Here is a 16284-nt window from a genome sequence, read left to right as displayed (position 1 = left end):
ATGTGAAATAAGTTTGTTATGAATGTATCGTGTGGACTAAGTTGAAACAGGTATGTTGGCTGAAGAGACCAACTGACCAAGTTGGCAAAAGTTTCCTGTATATAGCAATCTACTGCATACATACTACTGCGGTCTTTATTTTTCTATTTAAGATCACGAGAAAGTGGTGACATCAAATAATAATCACAATAATCCATCGGAATGATGTTATCCTTTCCACAACCAGAATGTCATGTGAAGAAACGATGCGATGACAGATATATCTTTTGAAACTGTCATCTGAAGAAACATGATATTGGCAGACGAATCTTCTGAAACAATTATAATTTTTAACTTGCAAAAACAACCGAAAGGATTTCTCGTCCCGCAGTCTGATATGTAGACCAAAAGAAAAGTACTTTCCCCCAAAAAAATATGTAAAAGAATCTTTTATTCAGCCGCTCCTTCGTAAACTGACCTCCTTGAGCGATTCGATTTTAAAGAGAATCAATACTAAGATTCTGCAAGATGGAGAAGTGTTTACATTATTCCCGCCGTTTTAGCTCCTCGACTGACAGGTTGAAAGTCTCGTGCACGAGTGATGAGGAGACGTCCGTCAAGTTGATCAGAGAGACAGATCCGTAGAATGACTCCTTTAGACGGGAGGAGGCTTCAATTAATTACACGTTGGTGCACACTAGATGAAAACATTTCCCTCACTTTCCATTTTGCGATTCGCTGTTTCTTTGATTTTTCGGTATTGTTTCTCAAATGGGTGCAGTTGTTACAAGGAAATTTAACCATCACCATTTGTGATTAGCGGGGGACGCTTTATGACATTTGTTTCTACGTCGAATTTTATCATCAAGTCTCGAATGTCATTGACTGACCCCTTAGGGAGTGGGGATTGCGCCGTCAGTGCACCTCGCGTGGTGCACTGTAGGCATTAGCCTACTTGGGATTCGTTGCAGCGTCCCTTCGGCCCCTAGCTGAAACCCCTTTCATTTCTTTTACTTTACCCCTACTCATATTCTCTTTCCTCCGTAGTACTTTCCTCAACCCTCTCCTGACAGTTATTTCATAGTGCAACTGCAAAAGGTTTTCCCCCTGTTACACCTGGCAAACCTTTCTTCTCTCAATTTCCCTTTCAGCGCTGAATGATTTCATAGGTCCCAGCGCTCGGCCTTTGGCCTAAAGTCCATAGTCTTTCATATGATTGACTGGTGTCAGATTGATTGTGCCTTTGAACTTTTGCTTCAAGTCTTGACAGTACAGAATATCCCCCTAGGCCTAAATGAACACCTGATTAATTTCAAGTAAGGTCAGGTTTCAAAGCAGTAATGCCATTCTGTCGTAAGTGTGCTTGCAAGAAGAAGTAACGTCCTACTGTTAATGACATGCAGACTTTTCTAGCCATTTCTAACTTGCTTATCAATATCGTGGTTGGGTCATTCTATAAAGTTAGCACGCGCTACAGGTAATAACAGTAACAACTTCGCAGTACGATTACACAGAAGAAGAATAAATAAAAAATCATCTAACAAAGGCTTAACTTTCTCGTGGGACATAACTATGAATATGATTTCAATAACTATTCATATTTTTATGTTCCAGCTCAACCTAATTTCTTTTTCATCATTAATTATATATATACATATATATATATATATATATATATATATATATATATATATATATATATATATATTATATATTATATATATATATATATATATATTTATATGGCATTGTCCAATACCTATTAATATTTCTTTAAAAAGCCTCACAGTCAATGTATTAAAAATGTATTGCACTTCCAGATATTACGGAATGAATTTTGAAAGAGGTACATTTCCGTGTATTACGGATTTATTTTGCACCGAATCTTCCTAAGTTGTTTCTGCAACATTCACAGAATCGTCCCCCCCCCCCTCTCTCTCTCTCTCTCCAGTTTTCAACCTTTGACTGACAGACATTCCAAATTCATCGCCATTCGTAAATATGTCAGCAAGCCCCTGGCACTCTCATGTCTCAGTAAAATAAATAGTAAATATGGAGTCAGTAGCGCCAAGAGCCTCATTGACATCAGCCAATCAGAAGTCGAGAAACGGAGCAAATTGATTGGGCAGTTTCCAGCGGAGGGATAATTGTCCCCACACCGAGCGCACCCGTTCTCTGTCGCTCGCAAGCCCAGGACCCGCTAGGTGGGCCAGGTGAGACCTCCGCCAATTTCGGAAGGCTGTTGAACCAGTTCTCTGTCTGTCCTGCTTCTCCTTGTCTCTGTGAGACTATGTGAGCACCCAAGGGTTCAAAAGGCCTTTCTGCTGTTTTGGCTGAGCAGAGTGATTGCTTCGTCGCTATGACTCTCCTCAACTTCGGTCTATTCTTGTTCTTCCCGATGGGATACGCCCTCAGGCTTCTTCAGGAGCCCTCAGACGCCTCCTCCTCGTACGAAGAACGAGTCATGTCCTTCGTTCCCCAGATCGTCGGGGAATTGGTGACAGGTCCTCTGAGGGAGAAGAGCGTTGCCCTTGTCCTGCCGGAGGGCCAAGACCCCGGGAGCTTAGGACACATCGACAGGCCCATCACACTTCTGCGCCTTCCGCCGGCGTCACCTGACGGAGGAGGAGAAGTGGAGACTTCCAACGGCACTGGGAACAGAGGGGGCGGTGGACTGGAACGCGGTCCTCTGAAAGTCGGTAGGTCTATTAGTACTGCTCTGCCCCAAAAGACTCTTGCAAGTGACACTTGAGCACTTGCGGCCTTAATCTTTCAAGAATGGCCCCTGCTTTATTTCCCAAACTCTGGAGATTATTACGTAGAAGGTAATCACCTTACATATCTAGTCCCAGCATATTCTGCATTTACAAACACCGAAGACATCAAGTACCGTCATTAAGACGCTGGTGACTAATTACAGGTACGCTCTGTACCCAGAAGGCGCAGGTAAATAATCAGTGCCATTGCTAAGATCGCTTACAAAATGCTTTAGTAAAATCAAGCATGGTGGAACATTCGACACTTAAGATTCAAAACATTCAAAACCTTATTATGCTTTCAGTTAGCTTAATTAGACAAGTATAATGCTGATGATATCACAAAGACCTACACTATAGTAAAGTTCATTATTATTTTTTATGTTAGAACAAGCCACGAAGTTACAGTTGTAATGTCTAAGGTTGTTGAACACCGATCTGCTAAAAATCATGTACTCTACACACACACACACACACACATATATATATATATATATATATATATATATATATATATATATTATATATGTATATATATGTATATATATATATATATATATATACAGATTATATATGTGTGTGTGTGTATGTATATACTCACATTATACCTCTTATTAATTTTCTCATCGCCGAAAATAAGTAATTTGAAGGTGGTATGTGAAATATGTTTGTTATGAATATATCGTGTGACCTAAGTTGAAACAGGCATATTTAAAAAAAAAACGCAATTTAGAAAATGTTCGAGGACAGATCCTGGTTTTTAAAATTTTTTAATTAATTTTTTTAAAGCGACATCTGGCAATGAGACCTTATTCACATTCAACATAATAATTTAGACTAACTGAGTTTGTAGAACATATTTTCATGAGTCACGACTAGATTCTGTGTTGTCAGCAAGATACAGAATTTAACTGAGGGACTTTTTCACTTAAGGAAATTGAATTTTTTTTTTTCTCACCAGTTTAGATGCGAATATGTCCTCTTCTGAGGGTGCAAAACTGTTGTTTACATATCAATGCTGTAGTTTTCCCCCACGTTAAGATTACATAACAATTTTCCTTATGGAGCCTGAACGGCAAATTTTACGTGCTGGTCGAGAAGCAAGAGACAAGTAAGAGCCCGTGCCGACATGTAGCTAGCTTAATCTAGAATCTCAAAAAAAAAAAAATCCTATTTTAAGAATCCGGGCTTCTTCGCTCACGGGGCTTTTCACAGGACTTATTTGACAGTCGATTTTTAGTTGCATCGACAATACAAATGTCGATTAGACTGAGCCCATATTTCAAATAGACCGTCTCCAGAGATGGTAGTCTTAAACTAATAATAAGGTTCTTTGAAGTAGGGCTCAGCGCTTGGCCTTTGGCCTAAATTTTATATTTCATTCCGTTCCTGATGACTATAATGGACAGCAATAGACAAGCTTCTTGGAATATGTCTTAATTCTAGCAAGTTGGGGAGAGAGGAAGAAGCAGGCTAGCAGCATTTGTAAACAAAAGGGTTGAGAAGGTGTCGCTTGAAGTTACTCGAGATTTTGGAAAATTTCATGGTACTAAAGCTCGTCACTCGATCAAAAATGAGTCGAGAGGTACGTGAATATACGGTGATGACAGTGATACATGCATAGCGTGATTTGCCCGTGGTATTTTCAGATTAGGCGAGAAGAATCTTCAGGCAACTGGTTATGTTTTTCGGAGGCACAGGTAAGAGGAAAGTACTCTGTCTCTTCGGTCGCTTCGAGCGACAGCTCTGCCATCTATTGACAACTCTTGCACTTTTTCCATGTTTTAACCCTTCGAAGATTTTCGCGATTGAAATGTCATTTTCAGAGATAAATGTTTTCGTGGAGATATAGGAAGGTAGCGAAAATCATTGAGAGAAGTGTGGAAAGGTGAGAACCGTTAATTTTTGTTGCTTTAGCGACATCAGTAAGCCTCTTGCGGGAATCTTTATGTCAAAGGAGTGTTTTAAGATTCACACGCGTCAGTTTCTGGAGAAAAATACGCACATTTCTCTCTTCCATTTATTCTTTTTGTAAGTTTTATTCGCTTGAATATAGGTATATACATATATATATATATATATATATATATATATATATATATATACTATATGTATATAATTTATAATACATTTCAAGAGTAGTAACGAAAATCGTAATGAAAAAAGTAGAATCCTTGTAACTAATAGGAATTGTCACTTAAACCACCCAGTTGACAAAAAAAAAAAAAAAAAATCACCCAGTCGTTGAACAGTTAACCACAAAAATCACCCAGTTGCTGTTAACCACAAAAGTGACCCAGTGGCTGATAACCGCAAACGTGACACAGTTGCTGATAAGTTAACCACAAATATTATCCAGTTGCTGATAAATTAACCACAAAAATCACCCAGTTGCTGATAACGATAAAAATCACCCAGTTGCTGAGTGCCACAAAAATCACCCAATTGCTGTTCAATTAACCACACAAATCATCCAAATGTTGATAACCACAAAAATCACACAATTGTTGACAAATTAACCACAAAAATCACCCAAATGCTGTTCAATTAACCACAAAAACTATCCAATTGTTGATAACTACAAAGATCACCCGGGTGTTGATGACCACAAAATCATCCAATTGCTGATAAATTAACAAAAAAATCACCCCATTGCTGTTCATTTAACCACAACAACCACCCAATTGATGATCAGTTATCTAAAAATTGCTGATAACCACAAAAATCACCCAAGTGCTATTCAGTTAACCTCAGAAATCACCCAATTGCTATTCAGTTAACCTCAAAAATCACCCAATTGCTGTTCAATTAACTACAAAAAATCACCAAACTGCTGATAAATTAACCACAAAAATCACCAAATTGATGATAAATTAACTACAAAAATCACCCAATCGCTATTCAGTTAACCTCAAAAATCACCCAATTGCTAAAATTAACGACAAAAGTCACCCAATTGCTGTTCAATTAACCACAAAAATCACTAAATTGATGATAAATTAACCACAAAAATCACCGAATTGATAAATTAAAAATCACCCAATTGTTGATAAATTAGCTACAAAAATTACCTAATTCTGATAAATTAACCACAAATCACCCAGTTGCTGATAAAGTAACCACAAAAATACCCAATTACTGATAACCACAAATCCCCCAATCGTTGATAAGTTAGCCTCAAATAACCCAATTGCTGATAGATTAACTGCAAAAATAACCCAATTACTGTTAGATTTACTGCAAAAACACCCAGTCTCTGATAAATAAACCACAAAAGTCACCCGGTTGGTGATAAATTAGCCCCATAAGTCACTCAGTCGTTGATAAATGAACCACAAAAATCACCAGCTGCTGATAAATTAACCACGGAGATCGCGTTGTTAGAATGAATATTTTGTCAGGAAATCATTCAAATGCTGAGAATTATCGTATAAACCAGAGTTATGTACAGTGAAATATTGATTTGATGGAGCCGATATATAATGCACACAGATGGGGAATCATGTTTCTGTTAGACGCTGATAATTTTTTTTAATAAATACTCTAGAAGTCTTCTAGAATATCTGGAAGCTTTAGCAATAATGGATTACGTGCTGGAGTGGAAAGATGGTGGATTAGACTTCCGTACGGTCTAGTTTGTGTGCCATCATGCGCCAGTAAAGTAAGCCAGTCATCTAATTATCTGTATTAGAGTAAAAATCCAAAATACGCATTATCTGAGGTTGGCTCCAGTTTCACGTTGCGACAGACGCATACCAAAAGTTGTAATGCAGTTGTTGAGCGTGACCACCGTCAGGAATGCATGAATGAATGCATTGAAATAGAAAAGATGAACAAAGGTCAACAATGAAAAGCTCTCAGGAACCAGAGAGTATTTACAGATGCGAAAGTCAACGCGAACACAGTCAAGAATCTTGGCGCTATACCAAAACAGAAACTGGCGTTCGGCCAGAATACTGATAAAAGACTATAAATAAAGTTGAACGCACGTGAGTGAACGCATATGTATCAAGGCCCGAATAGAAAAGACAACAAGGTTCTCTCTCTGGAATGAAATTACTACACTGAGGACCGAAAAGTTGGATAGTGACTAGAAATGTCAGAATCTATAGGAAGTGACAAGCTCAGATTCTAATGCCATTAATTTTGCGGACAGAGCAATAAAGTCGCAATGAACATACAATGGTGACTTGTTATTTTGTTCAGCTTTCATTTTAGAAAAGTTTACCTAACAATGTGAGGTCAGGAACGGTTCCAGTGTTTATTTATGATTTTTCCCAGGTGTCATCGTGCTGGTGGCTGCGTCAGAAGACGAGTCCTGGTCGCTTCTGCAGAGCCCTCCCGAAAACTGGAACACCTCAGCCGTCGTCCTCGTATCCACCTCGACCAGGCTGCAGGAAGACGAACCTCCTGCAGACGCCTTTGCTCTTCAGGACGCCTTCGGCTGCCTCCCTCTGCCCCTGTTACGCCCCCAGGAAGCCAGACTCTCAGAGCAGGCCCCTGTTCCGGGTGTGGGCCTGGAAACCATTCGTTGCAGCCGACCACTTGTTGGACCTCGGCGCCTGGAACCCACCGAGACTTCAGCACCTGGAAACGTCTCTTCGTCGACCGTTTCACGACGATATGAGCAATTCGGCGGTCGTGCGGAGTATTCGCGCAGACTGTCGACAGGCCTCTGTTCCTGTGTGAGACTCTGATGGGGAACTGCGAGTGAACCTCAGATATTGGAGGGCGATGTCACTCAGCCGCTGGGGATTTAGTCTGAATAACGTGACCGGGGAATGAGTAGTTCTTTGTGGACCTCCAGGCACGCCCTTTCTTAATAAGTATATATGTGTGAGTGTGTGTGTGTGGATTTTGCATGCTCCTATGTCAAATTCTAATTCATTTGCATAGATTCCTTTCTCTCTCTCTCTCTCTCTCTCTCTCTCTCTCTCTCTCTCTCTCTCTCTCTCTCTCTCTCTCTCTCTCTATATATATATATATATATATATATATATATATATATATATATATATATATATACACACATATATATATATATGTGTGTGTGTGTATATATCTCTATATATGTGTATGTGTGTGTTTGCTGTTTGTGTGTGAATTTCGTATACCCCTGTGTCTTTGGGAGCTGGCTTCTTTTGGGCGTTAATTAAGGATTCGGCTAGGGTATTTAGGTAGGTAAAAAAAGGTAAGGATACCCAACGTCTTAATACTGTTTAGTTGCGGGATTCTGATTTTATTGCTGGGCGTCTCCCAAGTCATGTTTTGAGGAGGTCGGTAGAATATACTGTAGGCTTCGTAGATACCATTCTCAATTATATGGTCAGGATACCTCAAGGCTGACAGCTGCTTACGGATTAGTTCAAGTTATTATTCCAGGAATTCCGGGGGGTGGGCAAATACGTAAAGGCCTGTCCACAATGGGAAACAATGTTTGCAAACACTTTTTACCGTATATTTGCTTCCATCCAGAATGGAAAACGTTTAGTGTTTCTGTGTGTTTATGCATTCGTATAATGTATGTATATGTTTATATATATATATATATATATATATATATATATATATATATATATATATATATATATATATATATATATATATATATATTTATATATATATGTATGCGATGCATATATGGATATATATGTATAGTTTGTATATAAATACATATATACACTTTTACATCCGTACTTAGGTATTTCAAATTCAGAGCAGACATTCGAACGAAATTGTTAAAACCTGTTCCATCTATTTGCCACTCCGGAAGCAAGTCAGCATGACTCACCCCTTTGCAAACTTTGTTTCCAAACAATGTTTTTCCAGTGTGGACAGGCCTTAATACTCTTAGGAATAAACTGCTGGCCACGCCAGTCTGAACAGAAACGCCGTGGTAACTAAAAAAGTGAAGATATGAAGGTGCAAATGCTGGTTTTCTGCACTCGGCAAAGTTGTGTTCTGTCGTGTCTCTAATTATCAAAAGCTCTAGAAAAGGAATTCTATCGGGTTTCCCCATTCGAATTTGAATTTGAAATACTCCAGCTATTATCTCGAAACTTTAGAGTAGCATCCACATATCATGCCTGTACGTTTTATGGCGTTTACTGTTTTAGTTTCAAAATACTCCATACATAGATTGGCTTCTACTGAACTTAGAGGGCTGCCCATGTTGCACCCGAATTTTGTTTGCGGGAGGATTCAAATTCTGATGCAGCATGTTTATTTATCACGAGGTCAAAATGGGCACCTCAACTTAACAAACGCTTTGGGGGCGCCTGGCTTTCTGATAGGTAAACGTCTGTGAAGGATATTATACAGTAGTCTGCACTTGAATATTTTTTAGATATCTCACTGCTAACAAGCAGTTGCGCACAGGTCCTCCCCGTAGGGGGTTAGTGCCGTCAGTACACCTCACGAGGTGCACTGTAGGCATTACTAGAGTATCTTTGCAGCGTCCCTTCGGCTCCTAGCTGTAACCCCTTTCATTCATTTTACTGTACCTCAATTCATATTATCTTTCTTCCACTTCCTATCCACTCTCTCCTAACGATTATTCCATAGTGCAACTGAGAGTTTTTCCTTCTATTACACCTTTGTAACCTTTTACTCTCAATTTTCCTTTCAGCACTGAATGACCTCATAGGTCCCAGCGCTTGGCCTTTGGCCTAAAGTCTATATTCCATCCCATTCCACGTAGGTCCTAACCTAAACTAACATGTACTTTGCACTTGAGATTTAATTCAAGAGATTTATCAAAAGAATTTATCACATCTACAATGGTGGCACACCCAAAAAAAAAAAAATAGTAATCATGATATTATTAATAAGCGCACAACAACCTTACAGTAAGAGAGTCTTGTTCAGTACCGTTGTAAGTTTGGAAGCTCCGTTTATGCTGTTTATCTTGTTGATTTATGCTCTCTCTTTCAGTTGACGTGAGCTGGACTGACGTGCTTGAGCCTGTGAAGGAAGGCAAGAACGACATCTTCATCAATTTCGGGTTGATGACTCCGGAGAGGCTGCGAGCATATCACATGACAGTTCCATATCTTCTGGAAGGGTCAGTGTTCACTCACTGTGCTTTGTGGAACTAAAGTTCTTTGCAGCGTCCCTTCGGCCCCTAGCTACAAGCCCTTTCATTCCTTTTACTGTACCTCCATTCATATACTTCTTCCACCTTGCTATCCACCCTCTCCTAACAATTGTTTCATAGTGCAACTGCGAGGTTTTTCTCCTGTTACATCATTCAAATCTACCTACTCTCAATTTCCTTTCCAGCGCTGAATGGCCTCATAGGTCCCAGTGCTTGGGCTTTGGCCTAAACTCTATATTCCATTCCGACAAGGGTGCGTCCACACTGTAGTAAAACGTGTCGTAAGCATGCGTCGTCAACTCATCGCACACATATCACAAACAGCCTGGATACAAATAAGCGACGTACCGGTACAAAGTTCATTCTACTCTTACAGCTGTGGACTGTGTGATATATATGCAATAAGTTGTCATCATGTGTTTATGGCTTGTATACAATAAGCTGGTGATGTGTTTATGACAAATGCAATAAGTTGCCAAAATATGTCCATGACATGTATGCAATAAATTGCTATGTGTTTATGACACGTATGCAATAAGTTACCAACATGTATTTATGACATTTTTTATGTTCTAAACTAGGGGGAAGGAACTTACCACAAGGGATGACGATGGTCTCGCTAAAAATGCATGGTCTGGTAGAACATAAGAAGAAAAGGTAATAAGCTGAGGGCCTTACTGGAAAGGGAATTTGAGATAAACTCTTAGGATGTCTAAAATCACATATATTTACAATAACATAATCAGAAGATGGGGAATAATTAAGGCAGGTAAATGGGGTGCTGCCAGAACACGAAATTAAGATGACAAGATGATAACTGAGGTGCTGGGACTTCACTTCAAGGGCACTGAAGAGTAGATTGCAGTGGTTGGGCACGGCAGTTAAGCACAATCGAAGCAGAGGATCCACAGCGAGAAAACTCCGTCATATTCCGAGGAGATGAGTCCAGCTGTACCAATGAATGGAGTGGGAGGAAGGAACTGAGAATTGGCACTGGAAGATACTGGACAGAGTATGCAGCCACAGGGGTGGGGGGACAGGCTCTGAAGGAGCAGAGGTTAAAGAGGGATAGTATGGGTTGGAGTTGTGTCCAGGTGTGCCTTTTATGCCTTTCGGGTAAATTTTCCCATTCTCCCAGGTATCCTGTTTTCTATCATGACCTCATGGGTAGCTTTGCTGACCGTGTGATAAATGCCCTGACCTTGTGGTTTTCCTGGTGCCACATGGTCCATCCAACTTCCACTTTGGTGTGCTGTCCAGTCGCCAGGATTAGTGCCTCACACAGCGCTGGCTCAGGGATGCCTTTAAGTAGTGCCTGCGGCTATCAGACGAGTGGACCCTGTCTCCACGGGCGGTGTAGTGTCCTGGAAAGGGTTTTAATGCAGTCACACGTTCGGTGAAGGAAAAATAAAAGGCTGCCAAGGGAATAATAAGAGCTTTAGAGAAGAAGCAATTTCTCCACAACTAACTGTTAGTGTCAGTAGTGAGATAAAATGATTTTACTTTACTTTTAGTTCTTTGAAAATGAATTTACTTTACTTTAAGTTCTTTGAAGACAAGGTTCTTGCAAGGCGAGTTGACTTGGGGAGGGTATCTCCCATTGCAACATGTATACAGTAAGTTGCTGGTGTGTGTTTATGACATATGCAGTAAGCTGCCAACATTTGTCTATGGCATGTATGCAATAAGTTGCTGGTGTGTTTATGACATGCAATAAGTTGCCAACATGTGTTTATGACACGTATGCAATAAGTTGCTGACGTATGTCAATGGCATGTTTCACTGTAATGTGGACGCTGTCTGACATGAACTACAATGACAAGATTCTTCAATATACAGTATCAGGTAAAAGTATTGCTTTATTTTTATCTTATTCTTTGGCTTTTTTGATACATTTTCAGGTATGGGATTATGCTTCAGGTTCCTCCACTTCTTCCCAGGTGGAAAAACATCCTGTATCCGTTTGATGTATCTGTTTGGATTGCCACGGTCGTGTCCGCCCTCTTCGCTTCGATAGCGTACCATCTCCTTTATCGCGAGTATGAGAAGTCTCTCTTCAACAATGCGATCTCCATTTTTCAGGTAGTCTTTCTTTTTCTGTTAATTAAGCACATTTCTTATGGAATACAGGCTTCAGCCTCTGACTTGAAGATGTGTATCTTGTTTAGTCACATTCGAGAAACTGCAAAAGAACACGTCAGATGAGAAACTATATGCTAACATTCATGGAGATGATAGTGGCAGATACAAATAAACACATATCGGCAACTTATCACATACATATCACAAATAGGTAGAAAATAAGTGATTGTAAATGGAGAATGAACCTTTTGCAAATGCTGGAGTGCTGGATAACTGTATAAAGCACTGGTTAAGGCTACCCATAAGTCATTAATTTGTATACAAGCTGTTTGTAATATGAGTGCAATGAGTTGCCGACATATATTTATGACGTGTTTTACTATGGCCCTTAAGGAGAGAGGACTAATCCAGCTGAAGATCTATAAAATATGCTGCTGGAAGGGAGTAGGATTGCTGAGGCTCAGAGAGTAGGTGCTGAGAGCATCTATGCTGAAGCTATTGGGTCGATTGAGACCAATCGCTGTTTAGGCGAGTGGAACAAGGGTTAAACTACTTTATTTACATGTTTATTTATTCGTTCTACAGTGCCTGCTGGCACGTTCATCAGATGTGATGCCTGAGCCGTGGCGTATTCGGTTGTTCCTGTTGATATGGTCAGTAGCTTCTTGGATTCTGAATATTTGCTACACGAGCAACCTGATTGCAGTGCTCTCCATCCCTGTGTTTCCGAAGAAGATTGAGACACTGCAAGAACTGGCCGACAGTGATTACAGGTAAATAATAGATACTGAAAACTTCTGTATTCCCAGTCACTGGTGAAATGTGGAGAGTCAGTAAGTGACAGGGTTATTTATGTGGCACATGCAAGTGTGGCAACACGACGTGGATGGTATATGTCAAGTTGGTTGACCTGAGATGTAAAGAGGTCATTCCCTTGTATTTTGGTCCTTGTTAGCTCCCACCAGCGTCATTCCGACCTTTCATACTCAACAATCGTCCACATTTCACCAGTGATCAGGAATACAGAAGTTTGGTATCTGAAATAAATGGCTGCAATATGTACCAGTATGTAGTGTTTTATGGATTGTTTTGATTTCATATAACCCCTGTATTTGCGGTCTCACAATTCGTGGACTCACCTATTTGCGGATTTCTCTGTGGAACGCATATACACATTATTCGCGGAAAATTCGCCCATTCAAGGTATTTTCATTTGAAAGTCATTCACCAATTACTGTGTATTTTTATTTTCATGACTAAATGCACATTTTGTGATAAAACCAATAAAATACATAGGTATAAGCATTTTTAGAGTTTTTTTGTGTCTGAACTATCAAAATCGGCAGTTCTAAGTGTTTTTAGAGGGGTTTTAAGTATTCGTGGATCTTAGCTATTCTCATGGAGGCATATGGCTCATTCCCGTAGAATATTATTGCATATATATATATATATATATATATATATATATATATATATATATATATATATATATATATATATATATATATATAGATTTTTATTAATGTCATACCTCGTATATACAGTTCTTCCTTATCTACAAAACTTTTAACCATGAAGGCATATTCCATTCCATGTGGGTTTCATTATAACTTACATTTGCAAGAACCAAAGACTATATATATACAGTATATATAGCTTAATAATGAATAATATTGCCAAGACCAGGAAGAACATTCTTTATTATAAGAGCTTTTGAGGTATAAAACCTCATCATCAGGCTGAAAAACCGACAGGGATGAGAATCAATGAAATTACAATAAAATGAATTGTCATAATAAATCTTCAGCAAAAATACTAACCAAGTATATAAAACGAACAGTAAATTCAAACTTAAAGGGTGAGACGCAAAATAACGAAAATTGAAAACGAACACAAACATGAAAATATAAAAATAAGGTGAAATGTAAACAAAATACTGTTCGTTTTATATATTTGGTTAGTATTTTTGCTGAAGATTTATTATGACAATTCATTTTATTGTAATTCCATTGACTCTCATCCTTGTCGAGTTTTCAGCCTGATGATGAGGTTTTATACCGCGAAAGCCTGTATAATAAAGACTGTTCTTCCTGGTCTAGGCAATATTATTCGTCATTAAGCCAAGATTTCCAAGTAGCCGCCCAATTACCGAGATATATAGATAGATAGATAGATAGATTTATGAATGTGGGGAGACTGCTGAATTGTTAACGGTAAGGAGTGAATAAGTTCACATTAATCATTTGTAGAACTTCCACGAAGCTGTTTGAAGTTATGATATATCTGGTCTATAGTTGAATCACAGTTTTAACTCTTGTCTCCTTTTTTACTAAAAGAAATGCTTGAACATGTTTTAAAGACCTGGAGTCATGTTACAATTTCCCTTTTTCATTTCGCAGGCTTTGTGCGCTAGACTATGGCGACCCTGCGCCTGATGCCTTGAGAACGTCCGACCATCCAGTCCTAGCCAAACTTGGACGAAAGTTAGACCTAGTGCCTCTGAACCTAACCTTTTATTTCTGGGGCGGCATCGAACCTTGCGTTTACAGGGTGCTGAACGGCACCCATGCCCACTTTGACACTTATTCTTTCATCCAGATCTTCTACAACATTCTCGGCCATGGCTCTGTGACCTACAGAATGAAAGAAAGACTGTATCCAGGGTACCTCGTGTTCCTGATGTATAAACATTCTCCCTGGCGGTACAAGATCGACGTAGGACTGCAGCGCTTGACAGAATCAGGCCTCATTCAAAAATGGTACTACGACACAGTGAATGAGTTCAAGGACAACCTTAGCGAGGTGGGGAGATTTTCCTTTCTCAGTTATGTTAGTTTGATGATATTTTATTCTTCTTTCGTTTCATGTCATGAAACTGTCAGTACGATACCTTGACATTTTTGTTATTTTGTAGTCAGCCGTCTTACACAAAGACACTCAATCTGACAGGTTATGTTAGTTTTATCAACTACCAATTTGAGGATATACAGATTAAGAGTCTGTTGCAGGTTACATGAGAATTTCTTAATGTCAGTGGGCTTTTCTTTCGAAAGTCATTGAATAGTTTAATATTTTTTCTTCACAGGAGAGGAGCGTAGGCCTACAGGCCTTTTCACTATCCCATCTCCAGGGGCCTTTTTACATGTTCATTGGAGGAGTCTACATTTCCTTGTTGTGCTTTTGCGGGGAATACATTCTCCCGCGCGGAGCTCTGTCGTGAAAAAAGGAAAAAGGTAAACAGTTCGACTTTCTTCATAGAGACTTGATCAGTGGAGGGAAGCGAGAATTTCTTTCTAGTATATGATAGCTCTGAGTAATAAAGATAAACTTGTTCTTTTCTGCAGGTCTTCCCAGTTATTTGCTCAGTTCATATTAAGATTTAATCCGTCCTAATGATAATGAAAGAAGGAGGGTCATTTTCAAGTTTATATTCAGAGGAAAGTTTTCAGTTTCAGGAACAAACGAAGTACGATTGGGTGATACATTGCTTGTTATCTACGCATCACCTACTCCAAGGTGCTAGTACTAAACATGGCAGAAGCTCAATGGGAAGCCGTGTTTAGTACTAGCCCCTTGGGGATCAAAGTATTATATACCCATTGCTATATTGTGTGTTCAACAAAAATTATATTAATGAATGATATCTTCATGCGGCCGTGTACTTGACATTTACCATACGGTGGTTAGTACTAGCACCTCGGAGTAGGTGACGTGTAGATAACAAGCCAAAGTAGCACCGTATGATTGTTGTCATCAAAGGTTCTTTTCTTTCTTCCAGCTCATGTTACACTTGAGGATTCAGAAGTTGACCAATATTACGAAAATGTGTCTAATCATTGTTACTGGGTAATTTCTTGAGCTTGATTATTAGTGTTTTCAAAATGATAGAGATTGTATTAATGGAACAATGTATTCTGTACAAAATTAAAATATATATTTACAGGATGGTTCCGTTTTCTTTGAAATACCCTATAAATTTAGGGTGCTACTTTGGCCTATTATCTACGCGTCACCTACTCCGAGGTGCTAGTACTAAACGTGGCGGAAGCTCCTTGAGACGCTGTGTTTAGTACTAGCCCCTCGGAGATCAAAGTGTTACATAAGCTTATTTCTATATTGTGTGGTCCACAAGTTATATTAGTAAATTATATCTTGGTGCAGCCGTCTTCTTTAATTTTACTATACGATGTTTAGTACTAGCACCTTGGAGTAGGTGATTCGTAGGTAACGAGACAAAGTAGCACCAAATTTAGAACAGCAGTTATGGAAAATCATGACCAGTTCAAAGAGTAGTTCACCAGTATATGTTGAGTGGGTTTGTTTTGGGGGGCGTACTCTGTGTTGCCCGTAAATTATAAACTAGAACAACCC

General features: G+C 39.2%; 2 protein-coding genes across 2 annotated transcripts; both read left to right on the top strand.

Moving 5' to 3' along the window:
• Positions 1–2168: 2168 nt before the first annotated feature.
• Positions 2169–7432, top strand: LOC136841133 (uncharacterized). Its single transcript, XM_067108179.1, has 2 exons — positions 2169–2678; positions 7017–7432. Exons 1-2 carry the CDS (start codon positions 2339–2341, stop codon positions 7430–7432), a joined length of 756 nt encoding a protein of 251 aa, XP_066964280.1. The 5' UTR covers positions 2169–2338.
• A 2216-nt stretch (positions 7433–9648) lies between these two features.
• Positions 9649–15851, top strand: LOC136841260 (ionotropic receptor 21a-like). Its single transcript, XM_067108264.1, has 6 exons — positions 9649–9798; positions 11733–11913; positions 12499–12686; positions 14313–14715; positions 14999–15146; positions 15692–15851. Exons 1-5 carry the CDS (start codon positions 9653–9655, stop codon positions 15131–15133), a joined length of 1053 nt encoding a protein of 350 aa, XP_066964365.1. The 5' UTR covers positions 9649–9652; the 3' UTR covers positions 15134–15146; positions 15692–15851.
• The last annotated feature ends 433 nt before the right edge of the window (positions 15852–16284 follow it).

Source organism: Macrobrachium rosenbergii, chromosome 8 (assembly GCF_040412425.1).
Source record: "Macrobrachium rosenbergii isolate ZJJX-2024 chromosome 8, ASM4041242v1, whole genome shotgun sequence".
In the NCBI taxonomy this organism is placed as follows: domain Eukaryota; kingdom Metazoa; phylum Arthropoda; class Malacostraca; order Decapoda; family Palaemonidae; genus Macrobrachium; species Macrobrachium rosenbergii.
Note: the sequence above shows the minus strand (reverse complement) of the source record. Positions and strands in the feature narration are given on the sequence as shown.